General features: G+C 37.2%; 1 protein-coding gene across 1 annotated transcript in view; it reads left to right on the forward strand.

Moving 5' to 3' along the window:
• Nucleotides 1–12,817, forward strand: part of katnbl1 (katanin p80 subunit B-like 1) — a 50,020-nt gene that overhangs the window by 5,304 nt on the left and 31,899 nt on the right. The window contains exon 2 of the mRNA XM_028822217.2: nucleotides 3,310–3,437. Within this exon, the coding sequence (XP_028678050.1) occupies nucleotides 3,324–3,437 (114 nt within the window). The 5' untranslated portion in view covers nucleotides 3,310–3,323. The remainder of the gene's footprint in view (nucleotides 1–3,309; nucleotides 3,438–12,817) is intronic.

The following is a 12,817-nucleotide window of genomic DNA, read 5'->3' on the forward strand; positions in this document are numbered from 1 at the left end:
TGCAGAAATTATTTTCAACCATTTTCTAAAATCTGTACTGTCAAGTTTTTGAAAGTGAGACTGTCTGCTTTGTAATTATCAAGTCCACGTTAATGACTTTGAATGTACACACAGGATCCCACCTAAGCTAATGTTGAGTTACTGCCAGCACCAGCTGCCCACTCTGGGTATGGATGGCAGCTGTCATTCTGACAGGTCACATATTTAATTCGTTGTAAGTTCACAAGTATTTGGCTGTGATTTTAAATGCAATACAGTAATTTTTCACATTACAGAATCCATAAAGTGACCATCCTAGCAGTCAGTTTAGCAAGTACAGCCCCTCAAGGTCAGATTTAACGATGGGTCTGAATGTTTGTGGCATTCATGAGTATGTGTGCATGTCTACTGGTGGGTATGTGGTGAAGCTGGCACCTCAGTCTCTAGCTGCGCACTAACTCTTTTTAGCCTGGTGCCAGCCGTACCTGATCTCACTTCACAAAAGGGGATTGTCATCCAGTGAAAATAAAATTGTTTTCAGTTTAAATCTCTTATGACCTCTCAAATATTTACTCATGTAGACCTGCACAAGTCGATTAATAACGCATGCATGAAACAACATACCCAGTGTCCCCTTGTACTCAGTAGTTTATGTGCTTTGTTTTAGTAAATAGCAAAAATTATAAATAGTTCAAGTGTCTTGACAGTTTTCAGTACTGAAAATTTATTGGAATCCTACACCTCCATGTTCATACTACAACAGATTATGGAAAATGGCGCTCACTCAGGTCCGTGCCTGCTTACTCAAGTGTTGGTCCTCGTAGCAACACATTGATGTTTATTTTTAGAGGGGCCTAATGTCAACCCAAAATAACACCCCAACCGTACAAACATTAAAACATGAGGCAGAGAAAAAAATATAGACATTGATAAGAAAATTAAGACAGTTGGCTCTTCATGCGGGTTTAATACTGATCATAAACAGCGCTGCTGAGACATCATCTCTGTCGAAAGAAGAGCCGGCATCATGGCAGAAGTTCATACAATTCAGAGCAAAGGTCCAAAGAATGGAAGGCTTGATGACTTTCAGCTAGACGGTACTCAAATGTTAAACAGTGACATCATCGGAATCCATAGCTGCTGTTGATCACATCTTGTAATGTTTTATTTAAGTGTTCTTTACAGTTTTCAGTTTGCACCCTTTTCTTTAGCACTGATCAGAAATTCTGGGAATATCTAGGGCTGTGGTTTATTCATGTTTGTTTTTTATTTCTCTCTGGTTGTTTACTTTTAAAAAGGCCTTGTTTGGCACCTCATTTCTGCTGATAGTGCATGGCTTCTCCACTTGGATGGAGCAGTCATGTAAGGTACCAGCTTTCTTACAAAAATGTTTCCATCTCTGTAAAATCAGCATCTTTTAACAAGTTGATTATTGTCAGAAAATTCCACCTTACCCATGATGTGTGTAGCCTGATATCTGCCTGAACGCCACCTTCTTGCATCTCCTAGCGAGTCAGCAGAGCTCACAAGCTCTCTTTAACCCTGGGGAAGTTTAAAGTTGTTTCCTTAATTAGGAAAATAGATAAAATGCTGTTACTTGTAGTAGTAGATGCAACTCTGAGTTTCTTGGGCCAGTTAAATGGGCACAAATATGTCATTGACAAACAATGTGCCTTACAACTTAACCCATGGTGGGACACCATGGTAGTTCAAGGCACAAGTGCTCACAGCTATACTTTTGCTTTAGAGCTGTTGTTTAGCCAAGGATGAACCTGCAAAGAACCCACTGTGAGACAAAGGGTCCATGCAGACTCGGCACACAAGTTTGCTGGGAGGAAAGTGTGAATACTAGTTCATGTAGCTGTGAGTTAGCAGCACTGAATACTGTGCTGCTGTTGTTCATAGAATGTCTTGAATGTCTTTGCTGAATTGAACTCTTTGTCTAGTGGTCAATATTATAATTGATAAACTGAAATGCTGCATGGATCAGGTAGTCAGGCAGAGAATGTGAAATTACATGTTGATTCACTGCCATGGATACATAGTTGAAAGGGTCATTTAAGCTAGGGGGCTTGTCAAATTTGAGGATAGCAGTTGCCGATCTCTTAGTCTGAGTATTTCAGGTTACATGTCTAGAAATCAGAGGACTTGACAGATTAGATGATCCTGTAATGGTTATGCAGTACAGTTTTTCTTTTCTAAAATATCACAGACTTGACCATTTTTCTGTCAGCGTGCTGCCTGACAGAGTCAGTGCCCATATGAACGTTCAGAGTGAGAGTTCAGCTGCAGTCTTTTCTCCATTCTGTTGTGGCACATAAAACACGAGACATCAGACAGACAAACTTCTGTTCTGTTTGCGTGGTCCTACAAATCTGTGTTCCTTATTGCTTATCGCTGCACTAGAAGCATTTTATTTCCAGCTGAGCACTCAGTGGTTCTCAGTTCTTACACACACAGAGCCTTCCTCTACAACATAAAGGAAAGTTTTAGTATTTTTTAAAGGCAAAGTTATTTCTTTACAGGCACAGCATATATGCATTTACCACATGAAATTGTGTTTGTGAGTTAATTTTCTTCTATAAATTTTAAAAAATACAGAGCCAGTCCAGGCATTTTACAGTGAACCTTATGGGGCACAGGGCATGAAAGATAAAAACTTACTGAATACGTTAATCAGTGCAAGAAATGGTTTTAAAAAGCTAACAACAGAGCTAGCGTGAAGCATAAGATTTTTTAATAGCCTGAAAAAGCAGCAGAGTACATGTTTTATTAGCCTTAAAAATGTATACTAGTCTTTTCTGTAAAATACAACTGATTAATATTAAGATAAACAAAATCTCTTGTGTGGTTAGAATCCCACTTTGTGTTTCACAGCCTATAACAGTCCTGCCCTGAAATCTGAGTCTGTTTCCTAAATTGTATCAGTTATTTTAAAGTTGAAGCCACAAATGCATACATGCAACGAGCCATTTTAACATTTAATGCCTCATACTAATTCCTGTTTTATTTGTGATAGATTCTACTTTCAAAGCTACCAAAGAGAAATCTGTAATTATGTGACCCCTCAGTTCTGTGACACTTACCTTCCTTTATTTTTTGGAGTTTTCAGTTAGATATGTCAGCAATTCAGTTATGATTTGATATTCTGTGTTGTTGTATGTTTTATTGTCCTACAGAAAACATAAAACTGCTGATCTGAATGTTGCTGTATGTTTCCAATATCATCTTAAAGTGGCATCCAACCACTCCCTCATTTCTAGTGCTTTTTAACATAGCAACTTAAGAAATGCAGGAGTTTTCTTTTAATTCAACCTGTGTTTCTTCCAGGCTTTTGGAGTATTATGGCATCTGGAGATCATCATGTTCACAAAGGGGAATATGATCTTGTGGAAGCTTGGTTCTTCCATTGTCCTAAATCAAACATGCTGCCTTCCTGGACCAAGAACATGAAGGAGGTAAGGTGAACAGCACTGCATTTAGGATATGTAAGAATGTCTGTCATTAGCAGGGTGGGATTTAGCTTTTGAAAATTAAGACGACCCCTAAGTACAGGACTTTTATACGCTGTAGATTGCTTTATGCTTTTTTATTATCAGCTTAGATGAAATACTAGATTTTGGGTTCACTGTTATCCCGACACACCATATAGGTAATGAACCCACTTCATTATAAATATCAGTCTGTGAGATATTGTAGTTGCAGATGAAGATTGTGGTGACCAGAAAGTTTTCTGCTGGGTCAGCTTAGAAAATGTTGCTTACTGATAATCATGTGCTAAAAGCAAAATACCTGAAGAAGGGGCCTGAGTTGCCTTGTAAGCTTGCATATTGTAATCTTTTTATTCAGCCAATAAAAGGGGTCATTTTGCTTGACTTCTCACTACATTTATAATGGCTAACACGGTACAACACCCTTGTACGATAAGAATATAAGGAAAAATACTGAAATTATAAGCTAGTGTGGAAGCAAAAGATGTGAAGGCAGATGTAGTGAAGATAGTAGATGGAGGGAAACATGTAGCAGGTGAATTGAAAGTTGGGTTGAGCAAAATTCATTATTTAAGAAATGTGTGTTAAAGCCACTATTGCAGTGTTCAGAGCTTTTATTTGTTTTACCATAACCTCAACTGAAAAAGTAAAATACACAAAATCTCTGCTGATCTTTTTAAGAGCTACTACATCAACTCTTGTCCATGTTCATTTTGACAATACATTCTGATTTAGTTTTTGTCTTAGTCTTCTGACTAAATTGAATTTTAATTTTAGTCATGTTAGTCATTTAAGTATTGTTAGTTTTAGTCTAGTTTTAGTAGACAAAAAGTGAATTTTAGTCAAAAAAAGTAAATTGGTTTTAGTTATCTAAAAGTAAATTAGTCAAACAGTCAAACTCGGATGGATATCTTGTTAAACGTGAATATGTATAGATTATACTGTACCTCTAAACTATTATGGTAACATGTACACTATTGAGCCAAACCACATGCAGTGATTATTGAACATAAAATGCGTAGTAGGTGTGTAAAGGATTTACTCCTAAGCATCCTGGTCAGATAAAGGCGGTTCTGCTCTGTCATCACAGTTTTTTGGCCTTCAACATGCTTTAGTTATGCTGTTATAAGATTTTACCAAAAGAAAGCTGGACCAAGTAACACACATTTAATTTCAGCATCGGGTTTATAAAGAATGAGATCTTCTGATTTATATGACCATGTGCACACTTTGCAGTAAGGAGACTGTGGAAGATTGTGGGTTCGCTTCCCGGTTCCTCCCTGTGTGGATAGCGCTTTGAGTACTGAGAAAAGCGCTATATAAATGTAATGAATTATTATTTTTATTATTTTAAATTTATTCTGATATTTTGTTCTCCCTGCTTAAAGTAATACTAAAAATACAAATTCAATAATTATTATATCTGAACTTTTGATTTAGTGAATTCCAAAATATTTTCAAATACTTATATTTATACAAACCCTTAAAAGCTGATTTTTGTAACAAAATACTTTTAAAATCTGGTTTATCAGAGAATCACTCAGTTAGGTTTGCAGCGTTTGCTATTGTAAGATTTATATTTACATCGTTAACTTGTTCAAAACTCACTAAAGAGTAATTTTTTACATAATCCAATATTTCAGAACTCTTGTAAAGAGCCTTTGCTGTGCTGTTTCCAAAGTACCTGATATGAGTAATCAGACTTTTTTACTTAGCCTGCGTGCACAATTACAAAAGTTACCTGTAGTCAGTCATAACTGAGAGACTGCATTACATTCACTAACGCTATATTCTAATATATAACATCATAATTGCTTTTGCTACATTCTTCACATTTTAGGGGTTATGTTCGTAAACTTTAGTCTTCTCTCAGAAACCAAACAAATAACAAATTTAGTGTTTGTAGATTTGTATCACAAACATATCGTATTAATTGGGAGATGTGCTTCATGCACTGAAATCCTAAATACATTTTATGTTAGTATTAACAAATTTAGCAGTTGCATTTCATCAATGATGTAGAAAAGCCAGATAGCCACTTTGTTTGAAACTTGCCTCGATGTTTAATTGCTATGACTGTTTCATCACCACCATTGTGTGGATGTGTGGACGAACAGGTGTAAATGTGCTCATTACAATCAAAGAACGACTGTGAAGCTTCCGTTCCTTTATCAGGACTGTGTAGGACACTGTATTAAAAGTGATTAATCCCCCCGTCATTTCATCAAATGCGTGACATTACAAGCTAAACAGGTACAACTCACATCTGAGGCTGAGCGCATCTGATTGTGCTCTCGAAGCTGCACAATTCTGTTTCTTAGGTAACTCGTAAAAGGATTCAGCTGGCAATAACAAAATCATGTGCGTCTGTGTTTTGGCTTTTTCTTTCTTTTCTTTTATTTTTTTTTAATTAATAAGCACATTTTCCCCAGCTGCACTTGACGCACGCATTAGTATTAGCAGGGTGAACAAGAGCCAGAGGTAATGGTATTGGCATCAGGCAAGTCGCCACCTAGATACCATTGCATACCTTGCCATGCATCTCAGGATGGCGCCCCTCTAGAAACCTCTAAGGTTTGTGGTTTGCTTTCTTGTGAGCTTCATTCCACATGGCTTACACTGGGTTTTATTTTTGTCAGAGAGCTTCACACTACTCATTGTCCAGTTGTCTGTTTTAATTTTCATTTTGTTTAGTTTTCATCAACTATGATTTTAAAAGTGTTTGTCTTAGTTTTCATCATTACAGGTGAATTTTTATTTCGTTTTTTGTTCGCTTTTTGTCACAGAAAAAATGTAGTGTGCAATTGGTATCTGAAATTGGGGTAACTACAATACACAAAACAGAACACAAGTGACCCTCTTCACAAAGCTAGATGACCAATCTATTGTTGACTACAAGGAAATACTCTTCTCTCTGACCTGCCTGTTATCTTTTTTATTTTCTAATATTGAATGTGGTTCCATGTTACGTGACAAGTCCCCTAATTGGGTAACAAGGTTTCTCCAGTTTGTTGTGCCAGCAGTTACCTCTTTTGTGGAGCATTCATGTGAAATTACCCACTGGACAACATATAATACACTTCTGTCCCATAGAGTGTGAATATGGCAGAAGAGGACCATCCATTCCCTAAGAAATAATGAAATGAAAGTATTTAAAGCGATTTTAAAATTCAGACAACACATATATAAAAGAATTAATTTTGTGGTTAATTTTTGTGTTTTGTGCAGGAAGTGTTAATTTGATAGTTTCATAAAAAACAACTAATGCAAGTGCAAAAGTCGCTATAAGGTGAAACAAATGAGCTGTATGCAATATTTTGTACAAGAGATAACCAAAGAAATCACCTTGTTGGGGCAAACACGCATTCCCTTTGTTTATGCAGCAGTGTGTCAGCTTTGTGTCAGGTTGCTGCAAGGGCCAAGGTTAGACTAGGAGAAAATATGATAGTGGTGTGATGAGAAATGAGGCTGTGGAGGCCAGAAAGGACACTGTCAACATTTTTTTATCTATATAAGGGTACAATAATATATATATATATATATATAATTTTTTTCTTTTCTATTGTTGACCTTCTCACTTTAAAATTTGTCAAACAACAGTTTATTTTATCTGTTCCAAAGTATTTGTTGCTATTGTAGCCACTAAGGGAGAACAAGAACTGACCTGTTCCCCATCCCCCCTATGGCTGGTTTATTTAAATCATGGATTAATCTACTTTACACTAGTCCAGAAGCCTCTGTCCATATTAATAACACAAACTGAAATTCTTAAAAATTAGAACAAGGTGCTTGACAAAGGTGCCCACTATAATCAGTGCTTTTTATGATCTTGTTATGCTTTTCTTTTTTTTCTTTATATTTCTAATTTTCTTTTGTCTTTATTGATTTTTATGTAAATGTTTGCATCTGTTAATTTATTTGTTTGATTGAGTAGCATGCCCTTATGTGTTTAAAAAAAAAAAAAAAAAAAATATATATATATATATATATATATATATATATATATATATATATATATATATATATATATATATAATATAAAATAAAAAAGAAATAATTTGATGATTTCAGAGCACTATGCCACCCTCACTCAGGTGTTCTGTCAGGACAGGAGACAACATTAGTGTCTAGTGGCTGTCTACTTCACTTGTCTTACGTGGAGATCAAATAAATGGCTGCTGATTAGTAATCCCATGGTACTTCTCCAAACTTTATACATATATTGTAGCCCATCAGTAAATGGACTGTGTTGAGTGCTTCATGTGTATGTGTACACTCCTGTTATCAGGTGAAGCAGACTGGCAATGCCATGAAGGTTAAAGGTGCCCTCAGAGAAATCAGAGCTAAATGGCTTCCTCTTCCTCAAAGGCTCTGATCTCTTAAAGGTTCAAACCTCCAAATCTCTACAGGAGAGGGGGCAGTTGAGCCAGAACTCGGCCCACTTTCACAACCTTATAAAACTGGCAATGATCAGTAAATAACAAATAAAGGATGCAAACCGGCCACTTCTGATCTCTAACTGATCGATTTAATCCTCCACTTGCAGTGGCTAATTGCTTTTTTTTTTGTTGTTGTTGTTACTTTTTTTTTTTTTATTTTAAATTTCTCTTTTCTTTTGATATCCTGGCATACAAGGCTCGCTAGTTTATACATGAGTGGATGTTGTTAGACAATTCTCATTCTGTAGAAAACGTGCAAAAAGCAATTAAATGTGAAGCAGTGTTAAAAGAGTAAACACTGAAGAATTCAACTTACATGTTCTGATGCCCCCATATTTGGAGTGTTGTGTGCATTTTTGGTTAGATGAATTTCTGAATTAAAACGGGTATATTCTGCTCTGAAAAAAGAAGAATGAAAATGAATTAACCTGAACTCCTTTGGCCTTTAACAGAGACGGTGATGTGAGGAGCTAATGCTGGTTTACTGGCTTTGATAGATTAAATGGAATGGAGCTGAATTATTTCAGCAAGCTAGTGAATTACATACTTTGGGGGGGGAAAAAAAGCAAAGAGACAAAAAAAAAGGGATCCACCCCATATATTCACAACAATATTTACAGACTGAATAAATGACTGAGTAGTAACAGAAGACTGAGTCCAAGTAGGGACTAACTGACAAGGAAAAGTGGCTGGAAAGGAGGAAGAGGTGTGTCCAATGGGCTATAGACAGAAGTGTGGTCAAGAGCAGAGCAGGGACTGGATTTGGAACTAGAGTCTGTTTGAGTGGTGGGTTTATGATTAGGCAGGCTTCCCTTCAGATGATCTACACAGGAGGCAGAAAAGATGTTGGTGCACTCTGTCATCCCCTGATCCAGCATACCATATTCAGCCAAGGCCACTGACTGCCTCCCATGTGCTCGTGTGTCACAATAGTTAAATATAGTGAAGGAAATTAAGACATCGCGAATATGAGGTAGAAATCAGGAATTGGATTATTAGAATATAAAATCACAAATGGGATCCTCAAAGTTAAACAGTCACTTTGATGCCTCTAAAGGACAGGGTCGTGATAAAATATTGGGGTATCTTAGCTAATCAAGCTTACTTGCCTGATAACCTGGGGGGTATTTTTCGTACGTGGATTATTCGTTTAGCCGGATGTAATTGTTGACGATTTGGCATGATCCTGGATCTGTCGGTTTTTCGAAACTCTTGCTGGAAGTGTTGTCATAGCAACGCATCCTAATCCTCAAACCTGCTGGGAGCAGGTTTGTTCTATGTAAACAAGGATTAGCTCATACACTTAATCAGTGTCCGTTGCGTGGAATTCATTCAGTCATGAATGAGCGACCAATTGATATCGGTGCGCAAATTATAAGACGAGAATTTCATATAGAGAGTGGTTTTGCACGATCAGCAAGATCCTTTATTGCTCCCGGAGGAAGTTCTTTTCGAAAGATACCGCTTTAGCTGAGGGGGAATATTGTACCCCCCTCCTAAATTTATTAGGACCTTATATTCGAAGTCAAACTCGGCAAAGTCGGGCTCTCACAACCACACAGACAGGATGCATTGCTTTGAGGTTTTTTGCAAGCGGCACTTTTTTTATATACTGTAGGCGATGCAGAAAATCTATCTAAAAGTGCAGTTTGCCAGGCAATTCGTAAAGTCTGTTTGCCTCTGAAAGATTTCCTTCGGGTTTTCATTGTGTTTCCTGGACACCTGCAGCCTAACATTCTCATTACCCAGGATTTCCAAATGTGATTGGGGCACATGAGACTGATCACAGTGGAGTTTGATCAAACATTATTTGGAAAATGTACCTCTCCTCCTGATGAATAATCAGACACAGTGTCTTTATCAAATATTTGACCTTTGCCAATATCTCGTTGGTCAGACACAGGTTCTAGGGATATGACATTCCCTGCAACTGACCCGACAAAAAAAGAGGGCTATAAGGAAAATACCTATGGCACACATTGAGGACAAATATATGCAATGACCATCCTTTACCTGAAATGAAGTGACCACTGGTTCTGAGGAGGAGCTTCCCCATGGAATGTCCTCAGAAACAGGGCGATGGGCATTTTGCTGGAGAGCGAAGTCTTCTGCAGGGGGTTAGGTCTGGACCGCATGGACCTCCAGCTGTTTTTTGCTTGTCTGCCTTCTTATTAGCTTTAAAATTAATGTTCTTTACATTATATATGATTCTTTATGTCAACAATTCTTTAAATAGTTATATACTAATATTTACCAGTTTTAAATATATTCTTGTACTTCACTTTAACCTGTTCCCGAGTTCTCCTTGTGCTCACGTTTGATCTGGAATTATGACATATTAAATAATAATTAATCTGACACATAGGAAATGAAACGCTGCTTTCAGTAAGTACAATGAACACACATTTAATTTGTCGGCCACTTTTTGCCAGCCGACTTTTCTGGTTTAGGCTGCTTTTACAGTGTTACCCCTTGTGCATATTAAATCTTGAAATTCTTCATGTCCTTCGAATGAAAGGTCTTGCTCCGCTTGTGTGAAAAAAAATGCGCCCATTCTTTCGTCATTTTGTTACAGCCTATCATGTTTTCTAGACTCAATATATATGGGCTTTTCAATCAGCGCGGGCGCGCGCATTCATCTTGGATGATTAGATCCAGCTAGACTAATCTACTACACGGTTGCGTTTGAAAAACCGACTTATCCCGGATGAGTTTCACTGGCATTAACTCATCCAAGATGAGGCATCTGATCTCGGATGATTTAAGCGAAAATACCCCCCAGGTCTCCACTTGTGTGTAAACAGCTGCTTTGTTAACATTTATTTGTTAGGTTCGGCTGCGGTTGAACACTGGAGTTCTCCTACACTTGCTTCTTTGAAACTGCCCCCATTCTGCATTGCGATGACTGACTGGCACTGTCACCCACTTAAATTCATAGATTAGAACCTTAGATTATGGCTCGTATTAAGAGCATTATTCCTCCCAGTTTGGATTAGGACCAGTTTCTGTCTCTCTCTACTTTATCTCTGTTGCTCTATGGTCTAAGTCATCTTGTGACTAAGGATGCCTGTGTTTGAATGCTGTGCTCGGTCTCCCCCTCATGCCGTCTTTACCATGACTGTTTTCGCCCTGACACTTCAAATACCATCATCGAGTTTATGAATGACACAACAGTAGTGGGTTTAATCACAAAAACAATGAAACAGCCTAGAGGGTGGAGATACAGAAGTTGTTGAGGTAGTGTGAAGAAAATAAATTGTATCCTAACATAAAAAGATCAATCAAAATCATTAAAGATTTAAAAAAAAAAAAAATCTCAAAGGACAGAACTTGCATCAACTTTGATCAGGAATGAACCTGTGAAAAGAGTGTCCATGTTAAAATTTTTGGGGGATATCATTACCCATGTCTGCCTTGGTTTGCTAACACCTCCATTATAGTAAGGAAAGCACAGAAACAAATTTACTATTTCAGGCAGCTGAGGAGAGTAAACTTGCTCCAGAAGCGAAGCTGCTGTTCATCTTCTTCAGGTTGGCTATAGAAAACCTGTTAACTTACTGGAACCCAGCTTGGTATGTATGACTAGAGCTGATCACCTAGCTCTTCAACTGGTTATTAAAACAGCCCAGAACTTTGAGCAATTGAAGACATTTATAGATCACTGTACTTGAAGAGGCCATTTAACAATATAATTAATGATTTGTTTCACCCTCGTGACCATCTGTTTGATCTTCAGCCATCTAATATGCTTTACAGAACAGGTTCAGAAACGGTTTTTATTCACGGGCTGTCCTTCAATTGAATTTCAAATCTAAGTAAGGTTATTATTGCTATTCAAACAATAATGCAATAATTCCCTTTTTTGAATAACATAAAGGTGCAATATTTTAAGTGCAATAAGTGTTTCTTGTACTTATGATATATTCTGCTCTTGTATGATTTTTTTCCTTTTTGTTTAATATATTTGGCATTGACTTGAGTAGTTACTGATATAATCTTGTTGTGAAAAACACAATGACAATATTTTAATGCTCTAGCTCAGGGGTCTCCATCCTTTTTCCCCCCCCCCGAGAGCTACTTTTACAAAATGAAAATGGCCGAGAGCTACACATGTTTTCTAACATTTATTCTCATTGTTTATTTTTTTTATTGTAATCATTCCATGCAAATAGATCAATTTTTGCAAAAAAAAAAGGATTGAAAACAAATCAACCCCCACCCCTGAGAAAGAGAGCATGGCTAACGGAATAAAACTTAAAAATAGTAAAAAAATAAATAAATTGATGAGTTTAATAGGCAGATACAGATAAATGGAGAAGTAAAAGAAATGGGGAGAGAATCTACTTCCTCAGTGCTTTAAGAGCTTATTCTAAAATATTATTGATTAGATCCTTCCAGGTTTTGAAAAAGTTCTGCACAGATGCTCTAAGTGAGAATTTGATTTTTTACCAATTTCAAATAATATAAAACATCAGTTACCCACTGACTTAAAAGAGGAGAGTTAGGATTCTTCCAGTTTAGCAAGAGAAGTCTGCATGCCAATAGTGTAGTGAAGGCAATCGCAGTTTGTTTGTCCTTCTCCACTTTAAGCCCATCTGGAAGAACACCAAACACAGCTGTTAGTGGATTAGGAGGGATTGTGACACCAAGGCTGTCTGAAAGGCACTAAAAATGTTTGTCCAGAATGAAGTTAATTTGGTGCAGGCCCAAAACATGTGACTCAGTGAGGCTGGAGCTTGATTGCAGCGTTCACAGGTTGGATCTTGCCCTGGAAACATTTTGGACAATTTCAAGCGAGACAGATGTGCTCGATATATAATTTTGAGTTGAATAATTGTATGCTTTGCGCATATGGAGCTTGAATGAATTCTCTGCATTGCTACCTTCCGCTCCTTTTCTGATATGTTG

Source organism: Erpetoichthys calabaricus, chromosome 16 (assembly GCF_900747795.2).
Source record: "Erpetoichthys calabaricus chromosome 16, fErpCal1.3, whole genome shotgun sequence".
NCBI lineage: Eukaryota > Metazoa > Chordata > Cladistia > Polypteriformes > Polypteridae > Erpetoichthys > Erpetoichthys calabaricus.